Below are 17,360 nucleotides of genomic sequence, written 5' to 3'. Positions count from 1 at the left end.
AGCGACAGCCATATTGCAGACCATTCTTCTTGGTTTGCTACAGGGAGATGAGATGTTCTTTGAGCTTTCAAGAGAGTTGACCCTTCCTTGAATCAAACTATAGCAAGTGCAACAATAATCCTGCAATCTGAGTTACTTATATATTATTGAAACAAAATAAATGAAGTGCAAATGTTCAGGGAGAATCTCTCACTGGAAATTTTTTTTTTTCAAAGGAATATCCCAGAAATGTGTGTTGACATTCAGTCAGCAGTACATACATGCAGCTGGTTGATGATATAGTTAACATCAATACATTTTCTAGACAAAGGGTAGGCATAAGGGTTCAGGGGAGAAGAAATACAAGGTAGCCATATTCACTTTGATATGTGGGAAAGAAGACGTCAGTTGTGATAAAATACATTCAAGATGGTTTCAATTTGAGGATTATTTTATTTAGTGGAACAATGGCAAGGACATGGAGCAAGTTATGTGGTCAGTATAGGAGTATCATCCATAGGTGGTGTCCAAGTATTCAAACCATGTGAGAATGGCAGAAAAAGCAATTCAAAATGAATGACATATAATTCATTTATGTCTGATGTGACCGACATATACTGTCCCTCTCCTAGGGTTATAATAAGACAGAGGATATTAAAGTGGGAGTGACATCCATAAACTATGTCAAACATATACTGTATATGTAGATATGAAAACCAGCATTTTGGCCTATGGCTGTTTGCTGTTGACTTTAGTAGTTTTAATTTCTGTTAAGAAACACAGTAACATAAATGTACTATTTCCAGTGCTTTTCTTCTAAGGCTGAGGGGCAAAATCATGATATGAAGGATGTCTGTATCAGGATTTGTCATGTGCAAATAATAAGAAAATTCTCCCAGCAGTTTCTGGGAAACCATAACATAAACAGATGATTCAAGCATTATGGCCTGAGGCATAAATTCCTATGTTATCTTGCATAGTCTGAACAATTAGTAAAATTATTATTTTGCTTTCATAATTTACTCCTGGAGATATATGTGCTATTTTTCCTGAGCTGTGTCTTTATGTAATTCTTAGATAACCTTTCTGGTATATAACTCTGCTATGTGACCCATTTGTCTACTCTAAGTTCTTGTAACATAAACTTAAGTGCCTGTAAATACTTATAAATAATAGTTATATCCTGTTTTAATTGCATATAAATAATACACCTTTAGACATTATGCTTAACAGAGGACAGCTGTAAGAGCTAAAAACAGGACTAATGAAAGGACTGGTGTTTTAACTTAACAATCCCATGTGCCTGAACAATAGAAAATGTTGCATTTAAATGTTCTTTCAAAAAAATGCATCAAACCTTTGACATGCATTATGATTATGACAGTTGTAAGCCCTTGAGATAGCAGTAGCAAGTAGCAAGACCATTATGAAAAGATACAAACTTACTTGAGTCATACCTATAAAGCTGATGTGCGCTTATGGACAAAAAAATCTCTGTAAATCAGATATTCAGCATTCAGTTCACTTCATTAGCCTAAATCACATGGGTGTACTTGAAAAAGTAACAGACTTTGGGCAAAAGCAATTCAGCAGTGCAAGTTACAGAACTAAAAATGCAGTAACCTGCATGCCAATATGGTTTATGTTCTTAAATGCAAAATAATCATAAAGTATTTATTTTATATTCATTCATCTTTCCAACTAAATACTCTTCAAAAATCCCAGACTCAAACTTTCTGATATTGGCCACAAAATGCTTTAGTATGAAAAAGCAATTACAAAAAATCGATTGTGATGTACTGCATAGTACCTGACACTGAACATTCAACTGATGGTATCTTTTAATAAGGTCGTCCAGATTAAGTAACTAAATTACTACTAAAAAGAAACGAGACTACATTCATAGCATTGGCATTTAGATTATCTGCGTTCATTCACAGCCTGATCACCGTCTCAACTGTCTTCGATTTCAGCTCAGGATTTTGCTGGTTCTTCTCTGGGAGAAAAGATTGTGACAAACTCAATAAATAACTTCAGTTAAGCACTACTTTTACTTCAGAAAAATAATACTAATTCCCAGCTTCTACACTTAACAGCGCTAACACTTTAGCCATCTTTTGGTTAAAACATAACGAGTTTGCGATCTATGTCCTACATCAGATACAGAAAGAAACTGCACTTACCAACAACTTCCAAGCGTCCTACAAAATTGCTTCACACGCACCGAATCGTAAACACGGAAACCAAACCAGTCAAACTCATACAGGTGGGGAGAGGCTGGTACTGCTCGCGCTTGTCATAACGCTAGGAGATCAAGTTAAAAGTAAAAGCCTTTACAAGCTCTTGCCCTAAAATTTTGCAATTTTCAGGTACGGAAATAAATTTGCCATATTACTGCTTGATTAAGGGGATAATTTGATGTTGTATGGGGGTCAAATTGCACTAAAAACACTGTTGTCCAAAACATGTGGCCAGGCACTCCACAGAAACAGCCGTATAACCTTCACAATGGTGATACTTGGATCCACAATGACATACAGCACCATTGCCACTTGCTGAAATAAGCAGCATCAGTCAAGTAATTTTATTAATTTTTCAAAAAGTGAATCGCTACTTCTGAGCCGGAGTCGGGTGGGGGTGTGACGCAAGTGGTGGCTTGGATTGCAAGAATCCGATTGGCTGCCACCACTTGCTTTATGAAGCACTTTTAAACCTGATTTTCTACAATATCTTTAATGTGAGCTTAATGTAAAAACACGCTGAATGATAACTGTATAATGTAATTTACACATTCAGTTACCATTTCAGCGTGTTTTACATTAAGCTCAGTTACAAATCTGGAAAACAGCTGCACACGCTTGTGGAAGGCACTTGGGGGTAACAGCTTCCAATTAGTATCTTCTCATGGCGCACTCGGTGTTAAGCACAGAGGCGCCATGAGAAGGTACTCGGGGTTAATGAGTTAAAGCCCTTACAGCTAAAGTAGCAGAAGTGTAAATTTTCCCCCCATCTATCCAGAGCTCTGGAATCCCTATCAAAGGGGACAGGGTTTTTTGCAATGGAAGCCTTAACCCTTTTGGGACCCTGAGAAATTGTTTCTGGGTCAGCAGCAGGGTTTTTATATAGAAATTTATGAGAATCTGGGAACCCTATAGTACCTGTCTGGCTTGACTGGTGCAGGGGGTAAAGAATCAGGAGACAAACTGGATACAGAGAAAACATCATCAACAGTATCAAGCACAGGGGGAATAGCCATGGGCCTGTGCTGAGGCAATAAAAGGAAGTCTCTGAGCCTTTTCTTGGATTCTGAATAATCCTGGCTCTCCCAATGGAAATGCACCCTCATGGTGTGCAAGGTTTCCCCAAAAGAGTAAACCTCAGGTGGAGAGGCTGAAGGTATAGATTCTTCTGCATCAGAGTCCTCATAGGGAGGGAGAGAATATCCCTGATCTGAAGAGGAATCGGAGGAAATAGAAACCTGGTCAGAGGAGTCATAGTCAGTGTCTTGCCTAGGCCTTTTATCAGAAGGGGGATGGGAAACAATGATCAAAGTAGTTAGGTCCTCGGCCATTTTAAGCATCTGTTTCTTTGGCATGGATGACTGTCCAGGAGAATGCTGTACTTGTTTCCTTGTCTTTAATGGTGTTTTTGACTTTGCCTTGGCTGCTGTAGTAGACTTAATAGTAAGTTGTGAAGGTCTGAAAACACCCTCACAAGCCAATGTCTGCTCAGCGGCTCCGGACCCATCTGAGGGAATAGTTTCCGCAGGGCCAATACCAAGAGTTTCCAGAGGACTAGGTATCTCCATATGAGAGTTGGATGGGTCCTGTGGCTCTGAGGTAGCGGGTGTCAGGGGCTGCGAAAGCGCCTCACTGAGAACTGGCGACTGGCCTAGAAGAGGCTTCGTCGGTTATGGACCTCGGATGCCTGTCCTTTTCTTTGTCTTTGCATTTTTTATGAATTACGGTCGTCAGTTGTTCCGACGGCATTATGTAGTTAAACCTTCGGCCAAAGTAATGTAAAGTAAAATCAAACCGATGCTTAACAGTGCGTTGGTTGACTCTAGCACAAAACCGACAACTAGCAACGTCATGGTCAGGGCCTAGGCAAGGAAAGAGTGAAAATCCTTATGAGGTATTTGCTTCCCACAAAAAATACAATTAACTTTTACTGACATCGGTCTGGAGCAAGAAAAAGTTTCCCCAATGGGGTACTTAGCTTTATTGAAGACTTCGGTTCGGAAATTAGATTTCAAAAATCTCAGGAGTCGGCCGACCAGCACTTAAGAACTGCTTTTGCTTCGGGCACCGCACAGCAAGAAAGACTGAAGAAAATGACGCTGGCTGCATCTTTTATACGCCTGGCGCACTGATGTTGGGGAAGAGGCGACAGCAACCGACGCCGGACCTAGACTTTGGAATTCTGGCCGACTGCGGGTAGCCTGCCAGCAAGATAACCCAAGTGTAATGACTGCAACAGTGAAACAAGATGAACATCTCCCTTGGAGAGAGGACTGCTCAAAGGATATAATAATGCTTTTTTTGGCATTTAGTTTCAATTCATGATTTTGGCACCAGTTATTTATTTGGGACAAACCTTCCTACAGGATGGTAAGTCATTTGGGGATTCAATGATTATTCCTAACTTGCTCCCTGCCACTGGGAACTAGGTTCCTAGATGGAGGCAAAGCAGAACCTTTGGTGGAATAACCCAAGAGATTCTTATAATGAAGCTTAAGGGAATCAACCCTGTACATATATATGGTCAGGGTTCCTTGGGGAGTATCTGGCTTCACAGAATCCTTAATAAACACATTTTCTAGGACATAACTAACTGAGGGAATGGGAAGTCCAAGAAAGCTCTGCATCTGATATGGGCATTCAAGTAACACTTACAATACCAATGGAACTTCTCATTCATCTTAGGAACATTTTCCCCACAAGAGAAAATACCCTGGTTAACCGACAAGAGGATAAGGTGTTTTCAGTGTCTGACTCAAGGAGCAGTGGAAGGAAACTGACTATCACAGTCCAACTCCACTTCAGAATCAGGGGGTCTCAATCCCCCAAAGATGATTCTACCTTTCTTCTCAAAGAGGCCACAGAGACCTCTTGTACTTACAGGGTTAACTGTCTGGAATTCAAGGAGGACATGAAATCCTGAGCAAACTGGAAAAGTTGCTGGGAAGAAGTCTGCAAAATGGATGGGACTGAAGAACTGCCTGGCTGAAGTAAGCTGGCATGCACTTGTTTGGCTTTCAGTACTATAAACTGAGTGGAGGACTTGGACCATGGGTGAAAGAGAGAGACCTCACAAGTCTCCCCAAGAACTTCCGCAGAACCACTATCAATCAGATAAGCAATACAGTACTGCAAAAATGCAAGAAAATTCCCCATGGGGTGCTTAGAGCTCAGTGGCACATGCCTATTTTCTTTGTCAAGATGGCATCCAGCAATGTTTCACCAGAGGCTCTGGGAATCAGAGATGTATGGTCAAAGGGATACAAAGGCACCTCACTGGGCCTACAACCTTGAGCATAAGATGTCTAGACACTGAAGTTGTGTCAGCCACATATGTTTTCCAACTTCTCCTTACGGTGCAATTTCCAGAAGGGGAGATTTGAATATATATATATATATATATATATATATATATATATATATATATATATATATATATATATAGACACACACACACACACACACACACACACACACACACACACACACACACACACACCAGAAGTAACATAACAAACAAGCCTGCACCCCCCCATGAGGTTTAACAAAAAAGGTGCTACTAGGCATCTATACAGCTGTCTGAGAGATACAAGTGAGGGAAGTATGGCTGTGTTATGAACTCACAACAAATATAGACGTTCAAAAGATTCACTGTTGCAGTACTTACATTTGGGATAGCCTTCCTACAGGGAAACAGAGGCTGGCACAATTTCCAGAGGTTTAGCCTCCCCCATACAGCTCAGGCCAATGCCATCCCACCAAAGACGGCAGTACTCTGGTGGTATAAGAAGAAGTTATGTACTCACCATAACGTTCCATCTGAGTAGGTATCTTCATTTGTCTGCAACCTTTGGGATACGGATCCGATCTCGGATCCGAGCCAGCAACTTCTATCATAGCATAGATCCAAGCTCCTAGCTCCTCCCCTTACCCATAATCCCCTGCCTACCCTAACTGACCTCAGATCAAGTTTGCCCCATAGCACAGCAGATAAAAGTGTCCCAAGGGGAACATATGCTAATAACCACAAGAACAATCATTTTGGTCAAGGGAAGGAGGGGGGGATGGTTGCAGACAAATGAAGATACCTACTCAGATGGAACGTTATGGTGAGTACATAACTTCTTAATCTGAAGTAGGAACTTCATTTGTCAGCAACCTTTGGGACAGAGTCCCCAGCTACCTAAATCTTGGGTGGCCTTCATGGAAGGATATTCCGGAGCACCGCAGAGCCAAAAGACGCCTTACCTCGGGAGACAACATCTATTTTATAGTGGCTGATAAAGGTGTGAGATGAAGCCCAAGTGGCTGCGGAACAAATGTCATCCAGTGGAACCCTAGCTTGAAAGGCCGCAGATGTGGCAACGGCCCTAGTAGAATGAGCATGGACTCCTTGAGGTGCAGGCCTTCCCGAGCTCTGATATGCTAAAAGAATACAACTAGAGATCCATCGAGAGAGAGAAACTTTAGAAACTGACTTTCCGAAATTACTTTTGGCAAAGGAGATAAACAATTGATCGGATTGCCTATGATCAGCAGTTCTATGGATATAAAAACGTAGCTGTCTGTGTATGTCTAAGGAATGTAGCTTGTACTCTTCCTTTGTTATGAAAGTTGGGGAAAAACACTAGAAGATTGATAGATTGATTGATGTTCGCTTCTGAAGATACCTTAGGTAGAAAGGACGGATTGATCCTGAGGTAAACCCTATCCGGGTGAAAGACCAGATATGGTGGTATGACACTAAGAGCTTGCAATTCCGACACTCTTTTGGCTGAAGTTATGGCCACCAAAAAGGCCGTCTTCCGAGAGACACATTTGAGATCAAACGTGGCCGCCGGTTCGAATGGGGGACCAGTCAAGGCCTGCAAGACTAAGGATAAATCCCATGGAGGTACCACCTCTTTGACTGGAGGCCTAAGGAGGAAGGTACCTTTGAGGAAGGTCTTACACAGTTTGGAAGTGATAAGAGGGCCAGACTCTTGCCCCACGTGATAGTATGAGATTGCTGCCAGTTGTACCTTGACTGTGGAAGAACTAGCCCCCTGGTGAAAGAGAGAGGTTAGAAAATCTAGAACCAACGCTATTGGGGCAGCAAAAGGGTCTAAACAATGGTGTTCTGCCCAAATGGTGAAGCGTTTCCACTTACTTCGATAAACCTTCCTGGTGGAAGGCTTGTGAGCTGCTACAAGAATGGCTTTGACAGGTGATGAGATCCCGGGAGTCCTTATGAGGAGTGGAACTGGAGCAACCAAGCAGTCAGCTTGAGGTTGACCAGGTTTGCAGTTGGAAGATCAAGAGGGTGAGAAATGAGATCCGGAATGGGATCCAGAATCCATGGTGGATACACTAGGTGAGACCATAGGTAAGGGAACCACATCTGACGAGGCCAGAATGGGGCAATGAGGATCATCTTGCTCCCCAGCTGCCTGGCTTTCTGTAATAATTTCAACATCAGGGGAAGAGGAGAGTAAGCATAAAGCAGACCGGGAGGCCAAGCATGAACTAGAGAGTCTCTCGGGGACTCCCCCGGAGGGGAGAATCAGAGCGAAGTAATCGTTGCATTTGGTGTTTGAAGGAGAGGCAAAAATCGGGCAAATACTTGCTCTGCAACTCGATGGTTGAGAGACCATTCGTAAGGAGTCAGGATAGTACGACAGCCTGTCCGCTAGAACGTTGGACCGTCCCGGAATGTGCGGTTGGTGGAAATCGCCCATTCCCACACTCTCATGGCCTCGTGGCAAAGGGGGTAAGATCTGGTTCCCCCCTGTTTGTTGATGTACCAGACGACTGACATGTTGTCTGTCTGTACTGCAATCGTCCCTACCGGAAGAGAGTTGTGTAGTGCCTGCAACGTCAAAAGCACCGCCCTCATCTCTAGGACGTTGATATGCAAAGAGGTCTCTACGTCGTTCCACTTGCCTTGGACTGTCCTGCCTGAAAAATGCCCCCCCACCTCAGGCGAGAAGCGTCCGTGGTCACTGTGTCGACTGGCGGAGGTAGTGAGAAGGGACGTCCTGTGTGGAGATTGGGAGACTGGAGCCACCACAGGAGCGATCTTCTGCAAACCTTGCTTAAGGAAATGGGGTGAGACAGGGGGTTGCGAGACAGGGACCATTGTACCTGGAGGGTCCACTGCAGAACCCTCATGTTCAACCGGGCCAATGGCAGCAGAGGGATTGCAGCCGCCATAGATCCTAGGGCCCTCAGGATCAATTCCGCCGAAGGAGTTTGCAGTTGAAGGATGGCCTGCACGTGCAACATCAGGTTGTGAAGCCGATCTGGAGTCAAGAACGCAAGCATCTGTCTGGAATCCAGTCTCGCCCCTATAAAATGCAACACCTGTGTAGGGATCAGAGAGGATTTGGTCATGTTGATGGTTAATCCTAATAGTGGAGCCAGACTGAGGAAATAATCCCTGCATGAACAAAGTAGATGCCTTGTTGGGGCCGTAAGGAGCCAGTCGTCCAGGTTTGGAAAGACCTGAATTCCCTGGAGTCTCAGGTGGGCTGCTATTATCGCTAGGGCCTTGGAGAACACCCTGGGGGCTGAGGTGAGACCAAAGGGGAGGACCCTGAATTGAAAGTGACTGGCTCCCAGTCGGAAGCGGAGAAACCTCCTGGAACGCCTGTCCACTAGAATGTGATACTATGCATCCTTGAGGTCTATGGAGCACATCCAGTCATCCTCCTGCAATAAGGGGAGGACGGATTGCAACGTGACCATTCGGAACTTTTCTTTGGGTACCGCCAGGTTTAGGAGAGAGAGGTCGAGGATGGACCTCAAGTCCCCCGTCTTTTTTGGCACCAGAAAGAACCTGGAGTAAAACCCTGATCCGACTTGATCTGGGGGGACGGCTGGATGGCTCTCTTTTGCAGAAGCTGCTGAATTTCTGCAGCAGCCGCCTCCCTCTGACTAGGTGGAACGTCGGGAAGGCTTCTGATTCTAGGGTTTACTATAAAGGGAATTTGGTAACCTCTGGATATAATGCGAAGCACCCAGCAATCCGTTGTTATCGACTCCCATATTGCTAGGTGCCTCGAAAAACGCCCCCCCCCGACTGCCTCCAGAGTGGAGCAGTCGGGTAACCCCTCAAGGGTTCTGTGTGGGCCTCTCAGAGAACGGTTCTCTGGATCCAAAATTCCTGGGACCCCCTCTGCCTCTGGGGCGGCGTCCTCCCTGCCCTCCTCTGCCACGAGAGGACTGGTTGTCCTGAGCAGACTGGGATTGATGCGATTTTCGGAACCACATCTTCTTCTGACCCTTTTGGTTCTTGGAAAAGGACCTCTGGGGCGCAGAGAAGCGGACTCCGACGGCAGACAAGGTCTTCCCGTCTTTCTCGCTCTGGACAAGTGTGTCGGGAACGGTTTTGCCGAACAGTGCAGAACCATCAAAAGGGGCATTCGCGAATGACGCCTTAAAGGGTTCCGTGAAGTCACAGTGACGGAGCCAGGCCTGTCTCCTCATGACAAGCCCGACTCCGCCTGCTCTAGCGGCTCCCTCCGTAGCATGAGACAACAGCTGCATAGAGGTATTAAAGAGAGAGCGGAGGGTGGCCATTCGGGAGGAGTCTTGTCTCTGGGGGGGAAGCAGCGTATTCCTTAATTAGATCCCGCTGCATCCGAATAACGTGTGCCATGTAGTTCAAGGCCCTCATGGAGAAGGTCACTGAACTGAAGGCCCGCTTCCCAAGACGGTCCATCGCGCAAGACTCCTTGCTCGGAGGATGAACCGTGGGGCTCTCCTGAACCAACTCTTTCTTGGTGGCTGCAGCCACCAACATGGCATCCACAGGGGGACCTCTGCTCCAGTGTGACCTCTCTGCAGGGGGGCTCAAAATTTTGTCCGGACGCTTGGGGATCGGCTCTACGGCGTCCGGTTCCTTCCAAGCGCTAGAGGATATGAGATCCACCAGAGGGTCGGGTGGAGGGGACACCCAAGAGGTAGATGGTCCTGCCTCAAGGAATACGGACTCAGAGGAAGCCTTAGGGGCAGACCACCCAACCCCTGATTTTGAGCATTTCCATGAGGTCTCCAAAGGAGACATCCTCGGGGGGTGATCTAGGGGAGCCTTCCCCTTCATCCAAGTCCGTATCTTTGATGAGACTCTCGGGGGAGTCTATGTGCCTCCTTTTGCACTTTGCCTTGTGAGGAATCTCCTCGGGGGGGGGGGGGCTGTCTGAGGAGTCCTCACAGGCTGTATCTTGTTCCACTGGAACTCCTAGAGGCGCTGAGGCAGGCTGCCCCGAGGGCCGGATGAGGGGAACCAGGACCAGATGAGAAGGAGTGCGGGAGGGAGCCGAAGCCAGGACCGGATGCCTGGAAGCACTCGACAGTGCCCTCTCCACCGCAGCGAAAGCCGAGGGGGAGCCGCTCTCTGACGGATCCAAGATCCGACTCCCACTCGGATTCGAAGCGGGGATCGGACCCGGCGCAGAGAACGTCGGATCCGAAGAACCAGTGTGCTCCGACCAGGATGGAGCCGAAAGCACACCGAATCCCTCGGATCCGAAGCTCGGCCCACGGCTCCGAGAGGTCTGGTCCAACAAACCTTAGGGAGCAGTCGGAGCCGACGTGCCCAGCACGGTCGGCTCAGACCTACCCCCGGATCCAATGTGGCTCTGCTCCGAGCGCTCCGAACCCGGAATGCGGGTCGGAGAAGGAGCTATAGGGGTGGAAAAAGGGGTTGAGCTCCCCCCCCCCCGGAGGGAGGGGGGGGAGGCAAGAGCACTCCCATCTGCATCTGGGCCTGGATGAATCTCATCATCCGGTCCATGTCCGCATCAGACATGCTAAAAGTGGACCTCGAAGAGGCCACAGAGACAGACCTGGAGTGTTGCCTCGATGGGGACCGGATCACCTCCTCCTCGGGTCCCGGGGAGAAACAAGGGGATCGGATCAGAGGAGGAGGAGATCGAGAAGACTTGGACGGAGAAGCCCTCTTGGCGGGTGGGGCCGATGAGTCATCGGCCTGCCGCTTAAGGTGCTTCTCCCGCCGCTTCACTTTCCTGGACTCTTTATCCTCCGGAGCTGAAGCGGGAGGTTGAGTCCCGGTCGGAGGAAGGGAGGCAGGAGTGACCGCTACCGGTAACGGGCACCGGAGGCCGAAGCAGTGTCTGGGGGTAAAAGGCCCGCCAGAACTAGCTTCGACCTTCGATCCTTGAGTGCCCTGGGGTTGAATGCCACGCAAATCACGCAACCCGAAGAGAGGTGATCAAACCCAAGGCACCTAACGCTCCGAGTGTGGCCATCAGCCAGTGAAAGCTTGTGACCACACTCGGTGCATTTCGAAAAAATGGCTTTAGGGGCCTCCGACATTACTAAAAGTAAAGCACACTCACTAGGCCCCTAACACTCAAGTCAGACACACACGCTACGACCAGCGGGGGAGGGAGAAATATATTAAATTAAATTTAAGCTGAAAAGCTAAAATAATAACAAATTTAGTGTTAAGGGTAAACCTACCATGCACACACACTCACTCACTCAGAAAGAAGAAAGAAAAACTTTTTTCCTCACAAAAATGCCAAGAGCTCTGGACTCTAGCTGTTGCTTGAAGAGCGGCAAACTAGATCGGAGGTCAGTTAGGGTAGGCAGGGGATTATGGGTAAGGGGAGGAGCTAGGAGCTCAGATCTATGCTATGATAGAAGTTGCCGGCTCGGATCCGAGATCGGATCCGTATTCCAAAGGTTGCTGACAAATGAAGTTCCTACTTCAGATTTTGTGTTAGCTGGCACCATATTCAGATCTTTCTTCCCATGCAGTGTGCAGAAAAAATGTTGGAAGGTGCCCGTCCTTCTTGGTAAGGACTCGAGACGAAATGGGAGCTAAATACTTTCAAAAAATGGCAAACTGCAATTTCTAGACATTTCAACCTCATAGGGCATTCGGATGACTTCCAAAGACCAACACAAGCTTTCAAACCAGAAGCCCTTCAAGATGTACTACTAACAGGGGCCAAAAGAAAGGGTTATCTTGGCTATGGGAGGAAAAGCAAGGCTTTTAATTCAAGACTTTTTCAAGGTCTAAGGAAAAAGGGTTCATGGAGATCCATTCTAGCTAGACCTTTTCTACCCCAGCAAATTCTTCCAGGTCTTAAAATTCAAAATGCTCACTCTTCAAAGTTTGTTACTGATGCTCCCTTTAACTGCATTCACTGTGACTCTAGACCGGATATGCCCATTTCCAGAAAACACAGAAAAAACTTGGGGTTTGCAGCAGGGAAGGCTACCTCCAGTTCATTTCTTCAACCCTTTGGATTTGTCCAGTGCTCCCAGTGTCTTCATAAAATGTCTAGCTCTTGATTGCGTTTTATAGGGAAAATGGGGTGGAGAGTTTCCTCTACCTGGACGAATGCTTGATTCTGGCACAGTCCCATAATTGGGGATCCATCAAGCAGGATACTACCTTATGCTGAACATTAACATGAACAAGTGGGCTCTAGGGAAGTGAGAAAATGTCCCTTGGAGATTCTTCTCAAAGTATGCTCTAAAAGCATATGTTGTAGTTGTGTTACAGAGCAGAAGCCATTGGTTTTCAGCTAAGGCTTACCCTGTGAAACTGCATGAGATCAAAGCTATTACCTAGCACAACCTATTCAGTTCAACCACAATGCGCTCACTGAAATTTGCTACTTTTTTCTAGAAAAAAATCACTGTAGAAATTCCAGAATATGGAATGTCACGGTACATGGGAACAAGAAAAAAAAAAATATGAAATTTGTAATTTTGGACCATTTACTACTTGCCCTAACTGTACATTAATCTTGATTAGAATTACATTTTATATGGTATTTCAACAGTAACTACTTTTACTGGCAGCAACTAAGTTTCTGTTTAAAACAGAACAGTGGCAGGGAAAAAATAATGGCCTACAAAGCGTAGGACCTAACACTTCATTAAAGAAAGAAAATTTAATACACCAAAATACTCTTGCATGTTTTCTTGATACCAGAAAATTATCATTAATGGCTGGAAACGTGCATTCTCAGATGAAAATGTACATTTTATGGAAAAATGTTATGCTGCTAACACACTTCTCATTTTTACACATGCTAAGATAACACAACAGCTAAATCCTAATGAAACCACAGAAAAGTAAAGAATGAAGGGTAGCTGCACAAGTGCCAACTTTGCTTGTGCAGCTGGGAAACAAAAATATATATTTTGCCAAAACATACAAAAATCGTTACAATACCTGCTTGCACTTCGAGAACGTCTAGCTGTGCTGTAACTTTTTGGTGGAGTTTTTGAACGTTTCTTCTCTTTTTCTTCTCTTTCTCTCTTTTTTTCCCTTTAAAATAATTTACAGTGGAAAATTATTCTATTTACAATTTTGCATTAAATATAAAATACTGATTAAAAAAGTAACGAACTACTGTACAAAAATACAACGCAAAACTATATATTGAGATACTTTCTCTTAACAGTAGCTCTTTTGATTGATAGAAATAACATTTCAGCAGGCAACATGCTATGCCCCTCTCCTTTTAAAATGACAGCTTTTGCTATGGTAATTTTTACTAGTAGTAGTGTTCTTCGTTTACAAAATCATCACTCACATAAACATAAGATGCAGTACTTGACTGGGTCTAAGAATAGAGAGATAATCTTATGCCTGCTGAAGGTTTTTCTCATCAGAGCTGTGCTGCAGCCTCCAAACCAAATTAGAATTGTGGGATGACAAACACAAAGCCTGAATTAAGAGCCCCAAAGGTAGATGGAAAGGGAGTAGTGTACTTGCTAGAAGACCACTAATTCCTGCAGAATGATTTGCTGAATCAACTAGTACCTTAAATAACTGTACTAACCTTGCTTTGACAGAATTTTGTGAAACGCACTACAGGAGCAAGGGAAAGATCATAAATGCATTAAGAACTGATGTACGTTTTTTTTCCCCCCTCCCCCCATAATCTTACTCTAGCCTCACATTACGTACAAAATACATTCAATTCTTCATAACAACAAACTAAGCAAACTACAATCACACATGCAGATAGATATGCAGGAAGACAGTACAGCAGTTGCATTCACTCAATATAATAGTGCATGTATGAATATATGGACCTCTGCTGTGTAAATGATTCATTACTGATGTAATTTATTCATGTGGTTAACCTTACACAGCTTCAGATGTCCACACAGCAGGGCTGATAACCAGAACATAAGGATATCGGGAAGTAAATGGCGAGCAGTTTATGCTGTCTTTCATTATTTTCTGTATGAAGGACAATGAGAGATGCCATGTTTTTAGCCTGTAGGTGGTGTCTGGACAAGCCTGCCATAACAGGTACTATTCCCTTTCTACAAAAAATTAACCACAGATGGGAGGGGTGAGGTAAACAGGAACACACAAAAAGTAAAATAAAGCAAAGACAGAATGTGTTCCAAGTATTTAATAGACCAAAACAACATCTGGTATTTCGGCCTTTCGCCTTCAAGGATACCTAACCAAATGCACATACTCAGTTTATACCAAGTGACCCTCAACAATATAATTACATACTTAATCAATCAATTGTTCCCAAATAATTTTTAAGTGCACCAGAACATTTTCAATTCAAAACACTTAACATACATTATACTTTTGAATATTATAAAATGAAGTTATGTACTCACCATAACGTTCCATCTGAGTAGTTGCACTTCATTTGTCTTCCACCTGTGGGATATGGATCCGTATCGGATCTGAGCCTCTGAGCTCCAAACTCCTCTCCTTACCCATAATACACCTCCACTGCCTTCCATCCCCAGATCGAGTTTGCTGAGCTTACACTGAGAACCTGACCTGAAAGACTTACTTGTGACCTATACTGCAGCCCATAGGCTGATCATGCGCCAAGGTCCGGGGTAAGGAGGGAGGGATGGTTGAAGACAAATGAAGTACAACTACTCAGATGGAACATTATGGTGATTACATAACTTCTTTATCTGAAGTAGTTTACTTCATTTGGTCTTCGACCTGTGGAACACAGTCCCCAGCTACTAAACCTCCTGGGAGGCCCTCATGGAAGGATATTCTGAAGCACCGCAGAACCAAAGGATGCTCTCCTTCTGGAAGTCAAATCCAATTTGTAATGAGAAATAAATGTATGAGATGAGCACCAAGTAAATATCACCCAAAGACACTCTAGACCAAAAGGCTGCAGATGTATTCATGGACCTAGTGGAATGAGCTTTCACCTGACTTGGAGGAGACATGCCTCTGTCCTTATAAACCTGCAGGATGAATGAAGAAATCCATCTAGCTATAGTGACCTTGGAGATTGTATCCTTCTATAAACCCTTTTTGGGGAACCTAACAATTGATCAGATTTACAGAAATTTTTTGTCCTGTGTAAATCAAATCGTAACAACATCCAACATGTGGAGTTTGTATTCTATCTTGTTCATAAAATTAGGAAAAAAACACAGGCAAACTGATAGTCTGATATTGACTGGTGACGCCACCTTAGGAAGAAAGGACGGACTGGTTCGAAGGGAAACCCTATCGTTGTGAAAAGTCATGTACGGAATTTTGATGGACAAGGCCTGTAATTCTGAAACCCTTCTTGCAGAGGTAATAGCCACCAGAAAGACAGTTTTCCAAGAAAAAAAATTTAGATCTCTAGTCGCGGCAAGCTCGAAAGGGGGAGCGACCAAAGCTTGAAGGACCATAGTAAGATCCCCCCGGGGGGGGGGGGGGGCAGGATCTTTGACTGGGGGAGGGTATAACAAAAATGTGCCTTTGATAAAGGCTTTACACAGTCTGAAGAGGCTAAGAAAGCAGAATTCTCGCCCACATGAAAATGAGAAATGGCAGCCAACTGAACTTTGACAGTAGAAGAACTAGCTCCATGTTGAAAAATACCAGCTAGAAAATCAAGAATGGCAGAAATAGGAGCCGTGAAAGGGTCGAAACTCCTCTGAGAGACCCAGAAAGAAAAACGTTTCCACTTGCTGCTATAAACCTTCCTGGTCGGAGACTTATGAGCAGCTACCAAAATAGATCTAACTGAGGAGGATGGTCTGGGAGTCCTAGCAATCACGGGAACTGGAGCAGCCAAGCTGTGAGCTTTAAGCTGTCCAGACTCTGATGAGGCACCCCCGAGGTGTGTGAAATTAAATCCTGAATGGGATCTAGGATCCAAGGTGGAGCCAGAAGGTGAGACCAAAGAAAGGGAAACCATACCTGGAAAGGCCAGAATGGGGCAATTAGGATCACTTTGTTCCCCAGTCGACAAGCTTTCTGTAGAAACCTAGGAATGAGAGGTACAGGCGGGTAAGCGTACAGAAGACAGAGAGGCCAAGCATGAACTAGAGTGTCTCTGGGGGTCTCCCCCGGCAGGGAGTCCAGTGTGAAAAACGTGCTGCACTTTGCGTTGGAAGGAGATGCGAAGAGATCGCAGCAAGGTTGACCCCATTCGCGGAAGATCTGTTCCGCTACTGACAGATTCAGAAACCACTCGTAAGGCATCAGAATGGTCAGACTTGGCCCCGGAATGTGCATTGCGATGAGAAAGTGACCAGTGGAGATCACCCATTCCCACACACTCATGGTCTCACGACAAAGGGGGTAAGATCTGGTCCCTCCATGTTTGTTGATATACCAGACAACTGACATGTTGTCTGACTGAATTGCAATCGTTCCGAGAGGAAAAAAGGCATGAAGGGCCTGCAATGCTAGAAGGACCACCCTCATCCCTAGGACATTTATGTGCAAGCTGGTCTCTATGGGGGACCACAGGCCTTGGACTGTTCTGCCCAAACAATGCCTCCCCACCTGAGCTGGGAGGCATCAGTGGTCACTGTGGTTTGGGCCAGGGCGGGAACAAAGGGTCGTCCCTCCAAAATGTCCGGAGAGCTCATCCACCATATGAGGGGACAACCAACAGACTCGACTGAGTTGAACTGGATATGTCAATGGCAGTTCCAACAGGGACCACTGAACAGCTAGAGTCCATTGTAGAATCCTCATGTGTAACCGAGCACATGGGAGAAGAGTTATGGTCGCCGGCATTGTGTCTAGAGCCCTCAACACCGATTCTGCCATTGGAAGATGAGAACGGTAGATCAGGGAGACATGCATCCTCAGGTTTTCAACTCTCTCCGAGGTCAGGAATATTTTGCACTGAAGAGTATCTATCCTGGCACCAATGTAGT

The 17,360-nt window shown here is 45.2% G+C and overlaps 1 protein-coding gene across 5 annotated transcripts in view; it reads right to left on the bottom strand.

Annotated features, from left to right (window-relative positions):
• The window catches only part of SRSF11 (serine and arginine rich splicing factor 11), a 1,393,100-nt gene that overhangs the window by 287,029 nt on the left and 1,088,711 nt on the right, over window positions 1-17,360 (bottom strand). For all 5 annotated transcript variants that reach the window (XM_044085832.1, XM_044085833.1, XM_044085835.1 and 2 more), the window contains one exon: window positions 13,417-13,512. In XM_044085832.1, coding sequence (XP_043941767.1) covers window positions 13,417-13,512 — 96 coding nt within the window. The remainder of the gene's footprint in view (window positions 1-13,416; window positions 13,513-17,360) is intronic.

Source organism: Protopterus annectens, chromosome 10.part0 (assembly GCF_019279795.1).
Source record: "Protopterus annectens isolate FY-2018-M chromosome 10.part0, PAN1.0, whole genome shotgun sequence".
NCBI lineage: Eukaryota > Metazoa > Chordata > Ceratodontiformes > Protopteridae > Protopterus > Protopterus annectens.
This window is presented reverse-complemented; position numbering and strand designations above follow the sequence as displayed.